This window comes from Peromyscus maniculatus, chromosome X, assembly GCF_049852395.1.
Source record: "Peromyscus maniculatus bairdii isolate BWxNUB_F1_BW_parent chromosome X, HU_Pman_BW_mat_3.1, whole genome shotgun sequence".
Lineage (NCBI taxonomy): Eukaryota > Metazoa > Chordata > Mammalia > Rodentia > Cricetidae > Peromyscus > Peromyscus maniculatus.
This window is the reverse complement of record NC_134875.1, coordinates 86348262-86365892: the sequence shown is the minus strand read 5'-3', so window position 1 is coordinate 86365892 and position 17631 is coordinate 86348262. Positions and strand designations below refer to the sequence as shown.

The following is a 17631-nucleotide window of genomic DNA, read 5'->3' as shown; positions in this document are numbered from 1 at the left end:
TTAGAGGTTAGACCACCTGGAAAATGGGTCCCTTGAGTCTGCTTTGACAAACTGCATACACCCTTGGGGGTTCTTTTTGTAAACTTGTATTTATTTATTGTGTATGTGGAAGGTTGTCTGCGCCCCCGAATGTGTCAAGGTATTCACACATATGGAAACCAGAGGAAGATGCCCAGTGTCCTGCTCGGTCACTTCCTGCCTCCTTCTCCTAAGACTGCGTCTTTTACTGCCCCCAGAGCTGGGTTGTTGGGCAGCAAGCTCCAGCACCAGCCAGCCTCCTGTGTCCCTCCATCCAATAGTGCTGTGCGGACCAGCATGCGTGTGGGCTCTGGGGCCTTGAACACAGGCAGGTCCTATGGTCGAGCAGAAGCTCGTTGACCCACTGCGCCATCTGGCCTGCCCCGCGCTGGACATTCTAGACTCTACTGTGACCACCAAGTTCCTACCCCACTGTGCCATCTGGCCTGCCCCGCGCTGGACATTCTAGACTGTGACCACTAAGTCCGTACCTCCAAGCCTAACTAACTCAGAGTCAGTGGCCTAGTCAGAACTCTTTTTTTTTTTTTTTTTTTTTTTGCGCGCGTTAGGTGAAATTTTAAAGTGATTTGGGCTAGTTATAATTCACTTGAAGCAATGGAACTATAACAGGTATCTTACTTTTCTGGCTTTTTTTTTCTGGAGAAATATTCTCAACATGTAGGTCAGGCTGGCCTGGCCGCTTATGATCCTCCTGCCTCAGCTTTCCAAATGCTAGGACTACAGGATCATGTCACCAAACCTCAAGCTAGGTATACTGCTTCTAGTTCGTGAAATGAAATAAATTTTCCTCAACAAACTTCATTTATGAAGGTGGGATGTGCCAGTGTGATTTAGAGGGGTAAACACTTTGTTAATGTGTATGAAGACACAGACAAATGGATGTTTAAGCTGTGCATATTGGTATGAATGTATAATCCTACCTTTGAGGAAGCCGAGAAGAAGGATCACAGGTTTAGGCCAGCCTGGGCTAAATGGCCAGACTCCGCCTCACAAAAGTAGGCCATTTTGCTTGGATAGACATTGGCCCTGAAAACAGTTTCAAGACTGCACCCAGCTCCTGGGTCTGTGACAGACTATGCAGAAAGTGTCTTCCTTGTCGTGAGCCTTGATGTCTCTTCTGTGAGGGCCACTCATATACTCTACCTGACTCCAGAGTGCTAGGGAGGAGGGCTTTGAAGACTTTAAGGGCTTGAGCCCATGGGAGGGATTATCCACTCTACCCCACCACCATAGAGAAACAGCGTGAACACAAAAATGCTTGTCCTCAGCTAGCCTCTGCCATAGACCTTCAGTGTCAGTGCAGGGGCCCAAAAATGTCTACTCAAACTGGAGCCCAGGCTGGGAGAGAGGCAAGTGAGCAAGGAGGTAGGAAGAGGTAGATGAAGTCTTTGAACACACACACACACACACACACACACACACACACACACACACACACTCGAGTGCCTGGATGTATGTATGTATGCAGTGTGTATGTCTGATGTGCCTGATGCCTGAGGAGGCCAGAAGAGGGGATTGGATCCCCTGGAACTGTAGTTACAGGAGGTTGTGAGTCACTATGTAGATGCTGAGAACTAAACCCAGGTCCTCTGCAAGAACAGCCAGTGCTCCTAACCACCAAACCACCTCTTCCGCCTCTTCAAATGAAGTCTTGGACAAAATTCATCCGAAACATATAGTCTCAACAACATTCTGTCTTTTGTTTCTACAAACAAGTATTTTTTAAGAAAACATTTGTGTGCACATTACTATTCATGACTCTGAGAAGCAAGAACTCTTATTATCTCTATTTTGCTAATAAGGGATTTGATGCCCAGAGAGGGTAAGCAATTTAACTAAAGCCACACAGTAAATGGCAGAGCTAGTTTCTGAATTCTAAGCTCTGTGACAACCAAGCTCCACCTTTCCCACCAACCCCAGACCCCGGGACAACTGTGGATAAGACAAGTTCTGGTGTGCTGCCCAGTCCCTGATCTGTGTCCTTCTGTCTATTAACTCATGTAAGGCTCACTGTAACCCTAGGAGACATTATTATCTTCCTTGTATGGAAGAAAACTCACCTAAATGAAGTCACAAAGTTGCTAATTGGCCGAAAGGAGATATGCAGCTGGCCATCTGCCTTGGGAACCTTTACCTATTTCCTGGCTGTCTTTTAGGCCATGTTAGGTCAGGCCATGTCGCTTCCGTGGTGGCTTAAAGGAGACGTGTTGCCGGGAGGTGGTGGCGCACGCCTTTAATCCCAGCACTCGGGAGGCAAAAGCAGGCGGATCTCTGTGAGTTCGAGGCCAGCCTGGGCTACAGAGTGAGTTCCAGGAAAGGCGCAAAGCTACACAGAGAAACCCTGTCTCGAAAAAAACCGAGAGAGAGAGAGAGAGAGAGAGAGAGAGAGAGAGAGAGAGAGAGAGATGTTCTCTAAGCTGTCTGTTTACAGGCAGCAGAAAGCCACCCTAAGGCCCTTCCAGACTGAATCCGGCATGCCTTCCTCCCCTAGGAGTGCGCAGCTACCGGGCCCACCTTTTAAGAAAGCCCGGCCAAGCAGAAGCAGACTGGGCCTGACAGAGGCAAGGTGCGGGAGTGTAAAGAATGACGTTTCTGGCATCAGAAAAACTTGCGTTGGCTTTGGAAACGCACTCCGTGACCTTGGGCAACTCACAAACTTCTCGGCATGTCAGTGTCCCACGACTAAAGGCTGTTGGGAGAAGTAAATGAAATGGCTATATAGAAAAGTGAATTATATACTCTAAAGTGCTCTTCAAGCTCCTTTTAATTGTTCCTTGTTCTATAGGGCTAAGTTCTTCTGCCCAGCCTGAGCAGAAGCGGCGTCTAGGAAAGGGCTTTAGAAATGCTAATGGCAGCCCTGAGTGACAGGCCCGGACAATGGAGAAGGGCGCTGTGAATGGGGCAGCCCAGGCCTGGGAGCCGGGCTCCCCACGTGGGAGCTGAGTGGGGGAGGGGGCGAGCTGGACGACACTGGACCCGGCGGACTGGAAGAGCCTGGAGCTGTCAGCAATGTGGAAAGGGGAGAAGACTACCTGCTTGGCAGTGCTCGGGGTGGGGCTCCCCGAAGGGAGAGGGATGTTGGGCGGAGGAGCCCTGGGCCTGGAGCCAGAGGGTATAGACTAGCTGACCGGGAGGAAAGTGGTGGGGGAGCTGTGATGGAGGCCCTGGGAACCCGGCTGACTGAGGGTTCTGAGCTGGACATCTCTGGGCCCAAGCCTATGCCGTGGAGGTAGGAACGGCAAGATAGGGACTAGTTTCCAGGCACAGCTGCTTTCGAGATGCAGCTGGGTCCTGAGCCAGTGAGCTGACCTGGGAATCAGCCACCCAGGGCCAGGATGCCTCGCAGGCGGTATGCATGTGCGCTTGTGTGTGTGAGGGGGCAGGAGAGGGGGCGTCTTCGGCTCCTCGTCAGCCCATCTCTCGCCTTCCTTTTTCCCTGGGCTTTCTCCCTTGCCTTCCCCTCCCCCCCGCCCCATGAAGGCTGTTTTTGTTCCTCCTCCGGGCCTAGCCCCCGAGGTGTGCAAACAGGAAGGACCTCTCCCCGGGCAGTGAGTAAGGAGGGAAAAATGAGGTGTTGAAAAGATGACAAGTCGCCCTGTCAGAGCTCACCTTGGCAGGGAGCAGGCGGCAGGGGCCGGCGGGTGGTGGGGGGAGGTCTGCCCTGGAAGACAGCCTACATGTGCCCAGAGCCAGGCAAGCGGATCGGCAACAAGCAGGCACTGTGTATGCGTTTGTTTGGTTTAGAATAGTCCACCCCTCCTATTCCCACCATCAAAGATCCCTTCCCTTCCTTCCCAGTGGGAAGAGTAAGGCCAAACGGCCAGCGGCTTCGTGTGAGATTGAAGGGGTAGGGGGTTGATGGGAAGGGGCTGGGTAGGAGGCCCACCTCCCTCCTCCAAAGCTGCTATCCCACAGACTCTTGGCTATCCTGCATCAAAGACTCCACAAACTCATCAAAGCTGCTCTCCACAGGCCTGCAGCATGCTCTCCCTCCGGTGGGCTTCCCATCTTGGTAAATGACCTCATCATCCAGCCACCCAATCCAAACTGCTGGGAGTCATCCAAGGCTGCTTCATATCCCAGTTGGTTTCATCTCCCATTCTGGTCAGTTCGCTTTCAAATCTGTCTCTTATCTCCCTTTTCATGGCCAGCACCCTATTGTAACTTGCTTCATTCATTCACTCACCCACCCACTCATTCAACCACTGTTTATTCAGCACCTGCCATGAACACCCAACTGGCTCACACTCTCACTGGAGGAGCTGGAGCGTACTGGCCTCAAGCAGTGATTTATTTTAGGTTTTGTGGTGTTTAATTTTCGAGAGTATCCTAGACAGGGCTGCAGTGTGTACAGGCTAGCCTTGAACTATGGCTATCCTCCTGCCTCAGCTTCTCAAATACTGCAATCACAGGCGTGTGATTTTGGAGCCAGCCTCCTAGGGTTTGGGTTCTCATTCTGCCACTGTGGGGCCTTGGGCTGTTATTACTTACTCTTCCTATGCTTCAGTTTTCTCATGTGGAGAATGGAGACACCTGAGCTCTAAATTCAGGATTGAATATGTTGATATTTAAAGCAAGAGGCACCCAGTGTTCTATTAGCATTGCTATTTAAAATATGGATTATGGGGGCTGGAGAGATGGCTCAGGGGTTAAGAGCACTGAATGTTCTTCCAGAGGACCCGGGTTCAATTCCCAGCACCCACATGGCAGCTCACAACTGTCTGTAATTCTAGTGCCAGGGGACCCAACACCCATGGCAAAACACCAATGTGCATAAAATAAAAATAAATTAAAAAAACCCCACAATTTAAAATACAGAGTGTGGCAAGACATGATGATAAACTGACTTACTGATACCCAGAGGAAGACCTGCCTGAGAGACAGGTTTGCAAATGGAAAACATCCACAGATGTTTACAATCATCTTGTCAGGAAGTGAGCAAAAGCAGTCTTGATTAAGGGTGCATTTGCTCCAGGATTCATGTCTGGCTCTGTTGCTTCTGACTGAATGACCTTAAGCAAGTCATTTCCTTCTGATCCTCAGTTTCCTAAGGATGACAGTTAACACATTTGGGAAACTTATTATGCGTCAGGCGTATATGAAGGTACATTAGAACTGCTTCCTAGAAGCAGAGCTATTTTTAATCTAATTAGTGGGGTTGGGGATTTAGCTCAGTGGTAGAGCTTGCCTCGCAAGCACAAGGCCCTGGGTTCGGTCCTCAGCTCTGAAAAAAAAAAAGACACAAAAAAATCTAATTAGTTTCACAGATGAGACAGCAAAGGCACAGAGAGGTTAAGATATCTGCCCAAGGTCACAGAGCAAGTGAAACAGAGCTGGGACGGGCTGCCTTCTTGCATTGCCACTTCCTGGAGGAGCTGCTGTGAAAATTTCGAGGCATGATGTCCATAGCAGTGCTCAGCAGCCTGCCAACCCACCCACAGAGAACCATCTCTTGACTCTGGGCTCCAGTCACTGAGCAGGCCTGGAGGCAGTACCAGAGGACCGGCCGGAATTCTCTTCTTGGTCAGAAGCAAGCTCAAGCCTGGGCTAGTGGCCAAGGGAACTCAAACCCATGAGACTGCTTGAGGGCAGAGACTAAGTCACTTCAGGATTCCTCGGAGCTTCCAAAGGGAAGTACTCAATAAATACAGGAAGGAAACAGCCTTATGGAGGGTCCCCTGTGGCTGTCAGCGCACTAGGTCCCTAAGTCCTCCTCCCAGACATTCCAGATGTTATTGTGCCTGTTTTCCTGACGAGGGAGTTGAGGCTCAGTAATAGGACACTGATAGAAAGCATGCACACAACTGGGAGAACAGATTTAAAAAAAAAAAAAAAAAAAACGAGGCAGAGATACTTATAAGGACCCAATCAGCCACTTGTGTAGTGGCCACAGGCATCACCTCTGCCACCCCACTGCAGCCAATAAACGAGCTCCACCTCTGCAGAAGCAACACGGGGTGGAAGTGGGGGGTCATCGGATTTGCATATGTGGCCTGAGCCTTCACTAACAACTCCAGGGACAAGGCTGGACCAGTCCCACCCTCACTGCCCTAAAAACCTGGGGAGACTCAAAGTTTCCTCTTGGGAACAGAGACCAGCCCGGACTTCTGACTCACCCAGTCCCTGATGAGACCTTAGGCCAGCTACTTTCAGCCTGGAGGCCTTGGGCCTTGCTTCTCTCAGTGCCTGACTGCAAGTGAGAAGTTGATGTGGCAGCCATGTCTAATCGGGCAGGGGCCCCAAGAGACAGAGGCTCCTTCATCTCAGCCTGAGGAGGGGTCAGTCTGGGGCTCTGGGAGGAGCCTGAGGAGACACAGAGCCCATCCAGCCTAGACCAGCCCACATTCCTCAGCTGGCCTGGATGGGGTGAGCATGCTCAGTGCTCAACCGGAAGCCAAGCCCCGCACCAAGGAGCCTTCCTTAGCTGCTATCTGTGCCCGCAGACATTGGCGAGCAAGGGGCCTCGATGAACAATCAGTTGCACAGAACACACACACACACACACACACTCCCACACGCACACACTCCCACACGCACACACTTTTCTTCTTCATCCTTCTCCCCCGCCCCACCTTGTCACACTCCCTCCCGAAGAGAACACTGGACTCTCGGTGCTTTGCTTCAGATCCGGGTCAGCCATCTGAATTAGTCTTGCTAGATTATGATGAGGTGTGGGGTCTTTCCACATAGGGGGTGCTTGTTTCTTTTCTCCCGAGACTTGGGCTGCGACAAGCCCAGAGGGAAGAGCTAGGAGAAAGGCTTAAGTGCCTGCCCATCCATTATTTTAGTGCATTCAGCTCACCCTGCAGGATCCTTGTGTCCTATTTTGTAAATCAGCAAACCAAGAAAAAGTGGTCCTGTGCCTTGCTTAGGACTCACAGATAAGTAGCATGGAAACTGTTTCAGGCTTGTGTCTCAGATGCAAAAAGTCTTTCAACAGGGCCACACTGCTAAAGGCAAAGCTCCTCTGCAAGCCCTTCGAAGAAACAGGGCAACCATTGGTGACCTGTTCTGCTTCCCTAAGGAGTGTCCCGCCTTGTGAAGGTGAGTCAGTGTTGAGCAACTTCCCATTAAGAAAAATAAAGTAAAAACCTTTCCTCCCCATTTATGTGCTGGCTGGGGAGTGTTTAAGAAATGCCCCCTACCCCAAACACAAAGATAATTAAAGCGACCTATAACCCCACCAGTGAAAGAGAATCAACATCAGCCAGCTCAATGGTAGATTTCCTGGTAAACCTGGTTGTGGACTTACGCAAGGTCTATTTGACAGCCTGACATCTTAGTGGCCCTGCTCTAGGCCACCTCCCACCCTCTAGCCTGTACCCTGTGTATTTATGAGTCCAGGTCAGCTGGATTCCACTTCTCCCTAGGAGGCTCAAATGTGCCAAGACTTGTGATTTTCTGGGGCCTTGCCCTTGTGGCTGAGAGTGCTTTCATTTTCCCCCTTATCTCCTGACCATGTTACTCTCCATCACATTATCAGAGATCAGCTGAGAGAGTCTGCTCCAAGATGCCGGGACACAAATACACACCACATCCTCTGCTATAACTCCAGACTTTGGTTCATTCAGTTCCCTTTGCCTGGGATCCCTGCCTTCCTGCCTCCCTTCTGCCTTCTTTTCTCTGTTTCTGTCATATATGCATATGATTAAAAGAAATCCCAGCCTGGCTTGGTGGTGCACACTTTTCATCCCAGCACTCCGGAGGCAGAGGCAGAGGCAGAGGCAGAGGCAGAGGCAGAGGCAGACACAGGGGATGATCTCTGTGAATTTGATGCCAGCCTGGCCTACTTAGTGAGTTCCAGGCCAGGCAGGGCCTACATAGTAAGACTGTCTCCAAACAGACCAATGAAACCAACCAACCAACCAACCAACAACAAAAACAGGAAAAACAAAGCCAAAAAGCAAAATTGAGTTGTCAAACATTCTGAAAATCATACAGTGAGCTAGAGGTGCAGCCCAGTGGTACCGTGTTGGCTTTCCGTGCCTTAGGCCCCCAGCAATGAGATGTCTCAGCAGGTAAAGAGCCCGCCTCCAAGCCTGACAACCTGAGTTTGGTGGACACACAGATGCACACACACATCTGTTACAATACAAATATAACAAAAATTGTATAAAGGAAAGAAAGCAGGGTGGAAGAGAGGGAGAGGAAGAGGAAAAGAAAGGAAGGAAACCCAAGCACTTCTGGTTTTCTATCTTTCCAGCGGTACTCTCCTAGCTAGCTAGGCACTGGTGCACATCTATCTTTTGGTGAAATATGATCATTTGTGGAGTGGCCACGGCACTGCACCTGGCTTTTGTAGCTTGCAGACTTCTGGAGACTGATAGTGCACTCTGGAGGGTCTCCCTTGCACTGGATATAGGCTGTCCAGTAAAGCCTCTGATGGCTGTGCGATCATTTATTTAACTAGGCCCCCAGTGATGGACATTTAAACGCTTGCTCATCTTGCAACTACAAACAACACAACAATAAATATCCCTGTCCAAACAAACTGTGCTCTTGCTCGTGTAGGATAAATTCCCACTAATGCAATGGCTGTGCCAGTGTGTGCGGATTTGAAATGTTAATACATCTCACTGAAGTCCCTTTCAAACAAATACAACCAGTTGACAAGTGACAGCCCTAAAAGGACAAATCCTGCCTTCCATTTGATGTCTGGGAACAGCAGCTCTTCTCTCAGCTTTGCCCGCCACATGCCTTGCCCTCAGCAGACTCTGCATTTGCCTCCACGGTCCCCAGGATGCTGCTGGCCTGTTTTGAGCCCATCCCCCACTCTAGACCACGAGTTCTTTGAGAAAAGGAGTAAGCTCCATTCATCTCTTGCAGGCCCTGGCTGAACAGGCCACAAGCAGAAGCTCAACACCCGCTGAACTAAACCAAGCTGAGCACGGTGACCGACCGCATCTCTGTAATCCTGGCACTCATGAGGCTGAGGCAGGAGGACAGCAGGGAGCTGGGCTGAGACTGAACCACAGAGCCAGACCCTGTTTCAGAGCTCTGAAGGAAAACAACCACCCGCTAGTCTGCTCTGCTCCAGCTGGCCGCTGAACGCACGCACGCACGCACGCACGCACGCACGCACGCACGCACGCACGCACGCACGCACGCACGCACGCACGCACGCACGCACGCACGCACGCACGGGCCTGATTGAGCAGGCCTCACTTGGCTCCCCTGCCCCCTGAAGACTGGCTGCCGGTGTCAGTGTCCCGTCTCGGCTTCTCTTAGGGTTGGTTTCCAGCCCCATGCCCTTGTCTCTGTGAGCAGATGCTGTCTCCTCGTCCCCAGCTCCTCAGAAGGTGCCCTTTAGGTACTCGGGTCGTGTGCCTCCTTTCCCTGTCACCACAAGCAAGGTGTCCTCTTGTCCCTTGCTCCCAAGCTGGAGCTGCAGTGTGCAGCTGGCAGATCTCTAAGAGACTGGCAGCACATAGCACCTGTGACCAGAACACCTGAAGCAGATCTATGAGGTCTAGCTGAGGCCAGCTCATCCACACACCTCCAGATGCCTACTGGCTCCCAAAGCGTAGGGCTGCTCTAAGACTAGTGCTGCTGGCCCTGCTCTAGCATCCTTCTGTTCTGGCTGCAGAATGTCACTGGCTTCTGGAGCCAGTCTCCTTCTGGGTTCAACAGAAGGGGCCAGGCAAATAGTTGTATGGAAGGGGCTTAGGGCAGTGGGATCCAAACAACCTCTTGGGATAGAGCACTGTGGAGACAGAAAACTGGAATCGGGGAGTACATGCAAAGCTCACAAAGAGCCAGTCAGCAGATGCATTTGGAAAGGTGGCTCAGGGGCCCCAAGAGCCAGCTTCCTCCCTTCCTCCCTGTGAGGATTGGCCAAGGTTGGGGCACGGTGGGCAAGTGCTGAGATCTTCGTATGAGTCAGAGGCTCAACCCAGGCCAGAGAAAGGCCTGCTGAAGCTGCTGGTAGAATGAAGCTGAGAGCATGCTCTGGAGAGCCTGATTGGGTGGGGTCCCATGACTCCCACTGGGCATTTGTTGCACGTGTGCATACACACACACACACACACACACACACACACACACACACACGCACATGCACACACACATACACATAACCACCCCTCCCACACCCATACTTCCACCCCACCTACCGTGGGAGAGTATTCCAGTCACCCTTCTAGCAGAAGTTGCTGAATACTTTTGTTGACCACCACATGCCAGGGCTATCAAGATGGCTGAAATATAGCTCTTAACCCAAAGAACTTACACAGGCCAATTGTTTGCTTGACGTGTGAGCTTGTTGATCTGAGTTTCATCCCTGAAACCCATAAAAATGGAAAGAAAGAACTGACTCCAGCCGAGCGGTGGTGGCGCACGCCTTTAGTCCCAGCACTCAGGAGGCAGAGGCAGGCAGATCTCTGTGAGTTCGAGGCCAGCCTGGTCTCCAGAGCGAGTTCCAGGAAAGGTGCAAAGGTACACAGAGAAACCCTGTTTCAAAAAACAAAAAACAAAAAACAAACTGACTCCACAAAGTTGTCCTCTGACCTCTATATGTTTTACACACATGCATCCGCCCTGCCCCCCAACACACACACACCATACATATAATACTTTTAAGAAGAGGGATGGAACTAAGGGGTATCAGAACTTTTTTTCCCCAGAGATGGTACAAAAGGCTTCTTAAAGGGTGAGTAGACAGTGGTCCCTAAGCACATAGGTGGAAAGGTTTTTGTGGATTAGAGGGCTAAAAACAGAGTGGTGCCTTCAAGCAAAGAAAAGGCTTTATGATTGTGCAATCTAGGTGCCAGCGAGGGGGTACCACCTCTGAAATTTAGTGTCATCTCTGGCAAGACACAGTGGCTTATGCTGCAAGTTAGTGACCAAAATTTGGGACTATTTATTCGTTATCCAGAAACCATGAAGTGTGGTGGGTAGGACCTTCAATTAAAACACCAAATAACCTCTCAAAAAAGGATTGTGTTTACCAGCCATGGTGATGCAGACCCAGAAGCCCAGCACTTGGGGGGTAGAAGCAGGAGGTTTGAGACCCAGTTGGGGTACATTTTGAGTTCCAAACCAGCCAGGGTTACAAAGTAAGAATAGGTCTCAAAAAACTCTGCTGGATGTCTAGAGGCCCCTGAGGCCTATTCTTCTATTAAAATAATGGATCTGCTATATTTTAAGCAGAAACTGTCTGGCCATCAAGCATTTGGAACATTTTATATGACAATGAACAAAGCCTAAAGGTGGGCCTAGGGTGTCAACAGGTGTACCACTGGGCCTTCCTATTACAAACAACAGAAAGCACCTCAACATCAAAAACCTAGTATTGGAAGGAGGGGATGCCTGGAGGAGTCATCGAGGAGGCTGGGGAGGAACAGACAGACAGACAGACACAGACACAGCCTGCCAGTAGAGCAGGTAGTCCGCTGCATCATCATCGAGGGCCCCACACTACTGTGGCCCAAGCTGTCGCTGCTGGCTGCTTCTGGACTTCTGGACTCCATCACCACCACAGCAAATGCTTCTGGACTCCTGGTCCTCACACAGCCCCCTCCAGACTTCAAGGCCTGGGAACAGCAGTGTGATGCCCTTGGCTGGCACCCTCCATGTGAGCCTGAAACTGCTCAGGGCCCCAGAGGCACAGGTCTGGAGCCTCTACCCAGACTGCAGTGGTAGATTTCTCCAGCTAGTGGGGGCCCTCTGGCACTGGCCAGCATCTCCTTTCCTGAACTGACTCATTCTGCCTAAATGGGAAATGTGGGTCACTGTTATGCCATGGGAATGAGAAGATGACCAGTACCCAAGGGTGTTCCTAAAATACTTTCATGTGGTACCACTCAGAGCACAGAAAAGGTTCGTGGCAAACCACCAGAACCCACCAAAAGAGCCCCATACTGGGCTAAGGCCCAGAAAGAACACAGGAAGATAGATGAGGAATGAAGCTGTAGGTCTCAGCCTGAGCACTTGCAGCAAAATGGGCTGTGGCTTCTCCATGTGCTTTTGTGAAGTGGGAGAAAACATTTCTGTAAGTGTACAATTTTTTTTCTTTATGCTGGCTACCAGCCATTGATGAAAATACAAAGGTACTGTACCTCTGTGGATCAATGAAGGTAAATACGGTGTTAGGAAGGAGGAATTCACTTGTGCCTGAGTTTTACTCTAGAGATGGATTTGAAGCAACATGGCCAGCTGTTAAATGAGTCTGCCCTGTGTGGGTGGGCACCTGGCTGCCCTGTAGCCCTCTGTTGGCGTGTCCCTATGTTGAGATGTATACCTGGTATTCAGATCTATTTTTTTTTTACCCATTTTGACAGTTTCTATTTTCTCAATGGTGATTTGAACTTGTTCACCCCCACAGTTTGGATTTATTTTTACCATTGTTTCTCTGTGGCGTTTTTCTCTCTCTAGTCAATCTTTCCCATACAGAAGGCAACCGAACACCTTGTTCCTACTCCTTAAAGAAGTCATTTGGTGTTCTGATGAGCACTTCTAGGGAAAACAACAGCTTTTCTAGAGTTGAGAACACTGAAACCTAGTACTTTTGTTGCAAATGCAAGGGATCAATTTACAGTTACCTGGTATCACCGTTTCAGACCAAACCCAAACGATGCCATTGTACTGTGTCAAACCAAAAGAAAAACTTTAATAAGCTTTTACACCACTGCAAATACAGGGACATTAACCCATAACATGCAACAAAAGTGATTTCGTCTTTCCAACGTAGTTAACAGATAAACTTGACATCAACAAGGAAGAGCAACAGAGTCTACAGAACAAATATGATGTCTTTCAACTTTCAGGTTAGAAAATGTAGGTTCTGGCTGCAATCTCAAGGAGCATTTAGAAAGTTTAGTTTCCCCTTCCTACCTTCTAAAAGAAAAGATGATTTTTAAATGTAATTGTACATAACCATTTTCACATTGGAAATAATCACAAGGAATCAACAAGTTTAGTCTAATTGACTGACAGATTTCATTGCCACTGTTAATTCTGAAAGAGGGCTCCTGTAGTATTGTGGGTTTGGGATCGGGAAAATAACCAGGCTAAGTGTAGAGAGCCTTGGCCTTAGAGTGGCGGAGGGAACATGCAGCGGCACACTGGGCAGGTGCCGGACTTCTGAAGCCAGATGGACACACATGGCTTGTGGAAATAGTGGTGGCACGGGAGCTCAGTGGCCACCTCCCCCTTCACATATTCGCTGCAGCAGATAGGACAGCACATTTCTTGGCCCACTGCACCATGATCTTCAGTGACCAGGATCTCGGGAAGCGCATCAATGCTCTCCTTGCTCGCCGGTGGGTTAGCCACCTCGACATCAACAGCGAGAGACTCCAAGTGCGCAAGGGCCGTCTCCATCGCCTGGGCCAGGCGCTCTTCGAGAGCCATGTAGGTGAGGAACTGAGGATCCACATAGGAGATGGCTTCCGCCACTCCCAGGCCATCGGCAAAGCCATCAAAGAGGCTCCAGTCCACTTCGAGGTCTTCGCTCACACTGGAGTCATCTTCCAGGTTGTTGTTGCCATCCAGCATGAACATCGCGGGCTGTATCAGCTCATGGCTGGACTCGTTATCCCCCTCACTGCTGCTTTCATTCTCATTGTACCGGAGCCAAGGGATTTCGCCTTCTTCCAGAGAGGCCTGCTCTTCTTCCTGAAGGGATGGATCCTGTACTTCTTCAGGATAGCTGCTGCCGCTGCTGCCAGCACTGGTACTGGCAAGGCTCCCAGCTCCGCTGCTGTTCGCACCCCCTCCAGCTTGGTGAGCTTCCCGTTCTTCCTTTCCTGGCAGAGGCTCCCAGCTCTCCCCACTGGAAGACTGGGGTTGTTCCCGACTTCGATACTTCCGGCGCAGAGCAGCCATCCATTCTTTGTCGCTGTCGGAGTCTTCTTCATAGTATCGGTAGTAATCATCAGTGTACGCCCAGAAGTCAGGGTCAGCCATGGTTCGTCGACGTCTTGACGTTTTCTCTGGTTTCCCCTGCCCATTCCTGTTCTCCTTCTTGTCTTCAGGATACTTTGGCTCAGAGGAGCCGCCTGCACCCTCACCCCGGGCTCTTCTTGCTAGGCCCTCTGCATGGGCTTCCTCAGCATCAGCATCGGCAGCATCTCTCCACCTGGAAGTACTGTGTGGTACATCATCATCATCGTCAGTATCAAAAAATATTTTTGGTTTCACGCAGTTGGGAGTCGCCACATTGCGGATTTTTGGTCTCACCACCGGTTCCTCTGCACTCTTTGGGGTGTTTTCCCCAGCACCAGCAATACTCACAGGAGCCCTGCTAGGACGTGCTGGTAAACGCTGCCTCTCCCTCTCCAAGCTGCTGGGACCTTTTGCAGCCGCCCTGCCTTCCGCAGAAGCCACCGGAGAGGCCATGCCATTCTGCTTCAAGAACTCAGCCCTACTGGCAGGGCACCTTGCAGCAGGGGGGGGCTCTACCTTGCCAAGCTCCTCTTTCACGTCATGGTTAACACTAGAGAAGCGGGGAGACCTTGCCCCCTTCTCTGGATCATCCTTAAACTTGCCAGTTTTCCCTCTCACTGGCAGTCTGTCAACAGGCCCAGCCCCCTCCTCCTCACTGTCACGTGCCCCCAAAGAGTCAATATGTCCATAAGGCAATCCTCTTCGGCTCCCCGAGGCCCTGTACTCTCTTGGAGGATACCTGGAGTAATCCTCATTCTCCACATTCAAGCTGGTTCCCGAGCTCCCATTGTCATCCCAACGGCGACGGGTGCTGGCAAATGGTGACCGGCTCCTCTTGGTTTGACTGGGGGCTGATCTGTGCATTGGGACTTCGGGTGTCGTCCTTCTCTGGCTGGCAATCCTTTCTGGCTGGCTCGTGGATGGCCTGAAACTGACATAAGCATGCCTCCTTCGATAACTCCTGCCTACACCAGACCGATACCCTCCTGCTGGTTTGGGCCGAACAGGCTTGCTAGATTCCTGACCCATGGCTGACTCACAGTTTCCAACAGAGCTGGGATGCAGGTGCAAAGGCTCTTGCTCCCAGTTCAGAACTACAGAATAAGGAGATCTAGTTTTCCTTCAGCAGGCAGGTAACAGAGGGACAGGGGCACTTTAAAATTAGGTTCACTGTCTTCTAAGGCCTGAGGTAGCGTTCCAGTGACTGGTGTAGACCTGGAACACATTTTTAATGTTTGCAAAATGATTACAAGACTGGGTTCACAAGAAAACCAGACTTTAGTGGAAAATAAGAAAGTGTGTGTGTGTGTGTGTGTGTGTGTGTGTGTGTGTGTGTGACTGAATGCTAGGATGTAGATGTGCTGTGGAAATATGGGAAGAGTAAAGCCTGCTGTGAGGTTGTTTTTTTTTTGGGGGGGGGCGCGGGTGTAGTTTTCTGAGAACTGCAGATACTGAGAAGAAATACAATTCAGAACAGAACTGAAAATGTAGTTCACTGTGTCTGCACAAGTGCCAGTGTCTGTCAGGAGAGAGACAGGTGGACGGGGAAGCAGCAATCCTGCAATGCAGGGGTTTCTGTAGGGGGTGGGTGCTCGTGGGTATGAGAGCGACAGGAATGGGTGGGGCAGCTGGAGAGGGGAAGGCTCTAAGCATGACAGAGAGAGAAGGCTCAGCGCTCCTGTTAAGTGTGGCAGCTGGAACTATAGAGGGGAGCTTGCATTTCACAGGCAAGGAAGCAAAAGGGTGTTAGAAGCAAAGAGGAAAGTGTGTAAGAGTCAATACGAGAGGCAACAACGGACAGGAAAAAAGCACAGAGGATGTATGTGGTGATGGGACACAGAGGCCAGCAACTTAAGAATGCTGGCCTCTGTTAATATGGCGAACAGGAAAGGGGGTAGTGTCCCCAGAGGATTTTTGTGTGAAGGTGCAGTATAGGACAGACAGAGACTAGGAGAAAAGAACATTTAAGAGCATGTGAGCCAGCTTTCTGGTGTGTACATGTATGTAAGGCAAGCAATAGAAGGATGAGATGTCTTCACATGTGTGTGTATAGGAGACAGGGAAGAGGGAGGCCATTTCTGAGGGGGGGAGGGAGAACGGGAGGGGGGAGAGAGAAGGAGAAGGACATGGAGGGAGGGAGGGGTGGAGAGAGAGACACACAGACAGAATACACACTCAAATGCGGGTAAGAGGAGAAGAGGGAAGATTCTAGAGGTAGGAGGTAGGTGAGGGGAGAGGAAGGAACTAGAGGATATGCGAGAGGGTGTGTGCTTGCCTGTTTGCGCATGCGCAGAGGAGGAGCTCGTTGGAACCTTGAGGATGCAGGGACAGGGACCAGACTGCAAAGGAGGTTTGTGTGTGCCTGTGCGTGTGCCTGTGTATGCGCGTGCGTGCGACACAGAGGAGGGGGTGCAATGTCATAATAAGAGACAGAAATACGTTATCAGCTCAAAGGGCTAACCCAAATCAATGTGGCAGGTCAAAAAGAAAAAGGGTTTCCTGTAGGAACCCTGATTTTCCCTGAGAATATTGTTTATCTTCTAATATTTCTTTTCCTGGGCACATATTTGCAACCAAAATCTTAGCCATGTGCCATTCGACCAAAGAGCAGCAAAATGGGGGAAGAAAGGCCATAGAGTTCTCTGCAAAGAGGCCAAGAGCATTGCAAGGAGAGACAGGTAGGAGTGGCTGAGGGCCGCGACCACCAGTCCCCTCTCAAACAGCCATGAAGGCCACTCCGGCCGGGGCCATAAAGCACAACAGGAGCTGGGCAGCAAGGGATGCGGTCCCCAAAGAGGCCACGGGCCTCGGCATGTGGTCAAGTCCCCTTTGCCCCACCCCACTCCCAAGACGAACCCGCAAAGGGGTCATTGGGATTCTGCCCGTGCCCATCCGCCCACCCTCGCCCGCCCGTCCGGGCTACTGCAGCAAGGCCGCCTTGCACTCACCTTCCCGGCCAGTCGCGCGCTCGGAGCTGCAGAGCAGACGGACCTTCGGACGCCACCACCGCCGCTGCTGCTCAGGGTCTCGGCTCCTCCCCCGCACAAGAGCACTAGGGCAGGCGGAGACTGCGGCGGCGGAAGTGGCCGTGACGTCAGCGCGAGCCCGCCCCCTTGATGTGGCGGGGGCGTCTGCTGCCCTCTGCAAATCCGGGTGGGCTCCAAAGCGTTATTTCGTTTGAAACGCTCAGATTTTTCAGACACACACACACACACACACACACACACACACACACACACACACACACACACACACACACACACACACACACACACACACACACACACACACGCAGCGAACTGTAGCAGCACTAACATGTTAACCATTTGCCACCTTCCCTTCAGTTTTCTTTAAAAAACTGAAATCTGAAGATTCTGATTAATTCTAACATGATAGTTAATTGTATTACTATATTACATCCTATGTTACATGCTATGGTTTGTCTGGGGATATGAAAATTCAGGGTTGCAGTAGAAACGTCAATGTTTTAAACCTGTTGTTTGAGGCACACTGAAGGTGTTTGCAGTGAAATCTGGTACTGTCGTCACAAAACCATCTCTCCAAGAGATGATCGTCCGTTACATGCAACATAGGTTCAAATTTGTGAATTGCACCACATTCTAAAATGTCACAGCTAGCCTAGCGTGGTGGCACACGCCTTTAATCCCAGCACTCGGGAGACAGAGCCAGGCAGATCTCTGTGAGTTC

At 50.7% G+C, this 17631-nt stretch overlaps 1 protein-coding gene across 2 annotated transcripts; it reads right to left on the bottom strand.

Moving 5' to 3' along the window:
* Positions 1–12616: 12616 nt before the first annotated feature.
* On the bottom strand, positions 12617–17009 carry Pja1 (praja ring finger ubiquitin ligase 1). 2 transcript variants are annotated; one of them, XM_006981169.4, is made up of 2 exons: positions 16872–17009; positions 12617–14854 (listed from the first exon to the last, which is right to left on the bottom strand). In XM_006981169.4, the coding sequence occupies exon 2, from the start codon at positions 14785–14787 to the stop codon at positions 13069–13071; it is 1719 nt and encodes a 572-aa protein (XP_006981231.1). In that variant the 5' UTR covers positions 14788–14854; positions 16872–17009; the 3' UTR covers positions 12617–13068. The 2 variants fall into 2 exon arrangements, with proteins under 2 accessions (XP_006981231.1, XP_015855149.1); XM_015999663.3 differs by having other exon boundaries at positions 12617–15138; positions 16872–16995.
* Positions 17010–17631: the final 622 nt, after the last annotated feature.

Coding starts and splice junctions, on each gene's coding strand:
- Pja1 (XM_015999663.3), bottom strand. CDS start 14,952: ATGGGTCAGGAATCTAGCAAGCCTGTTCGGCCCAAACCAGCAGGAGGG.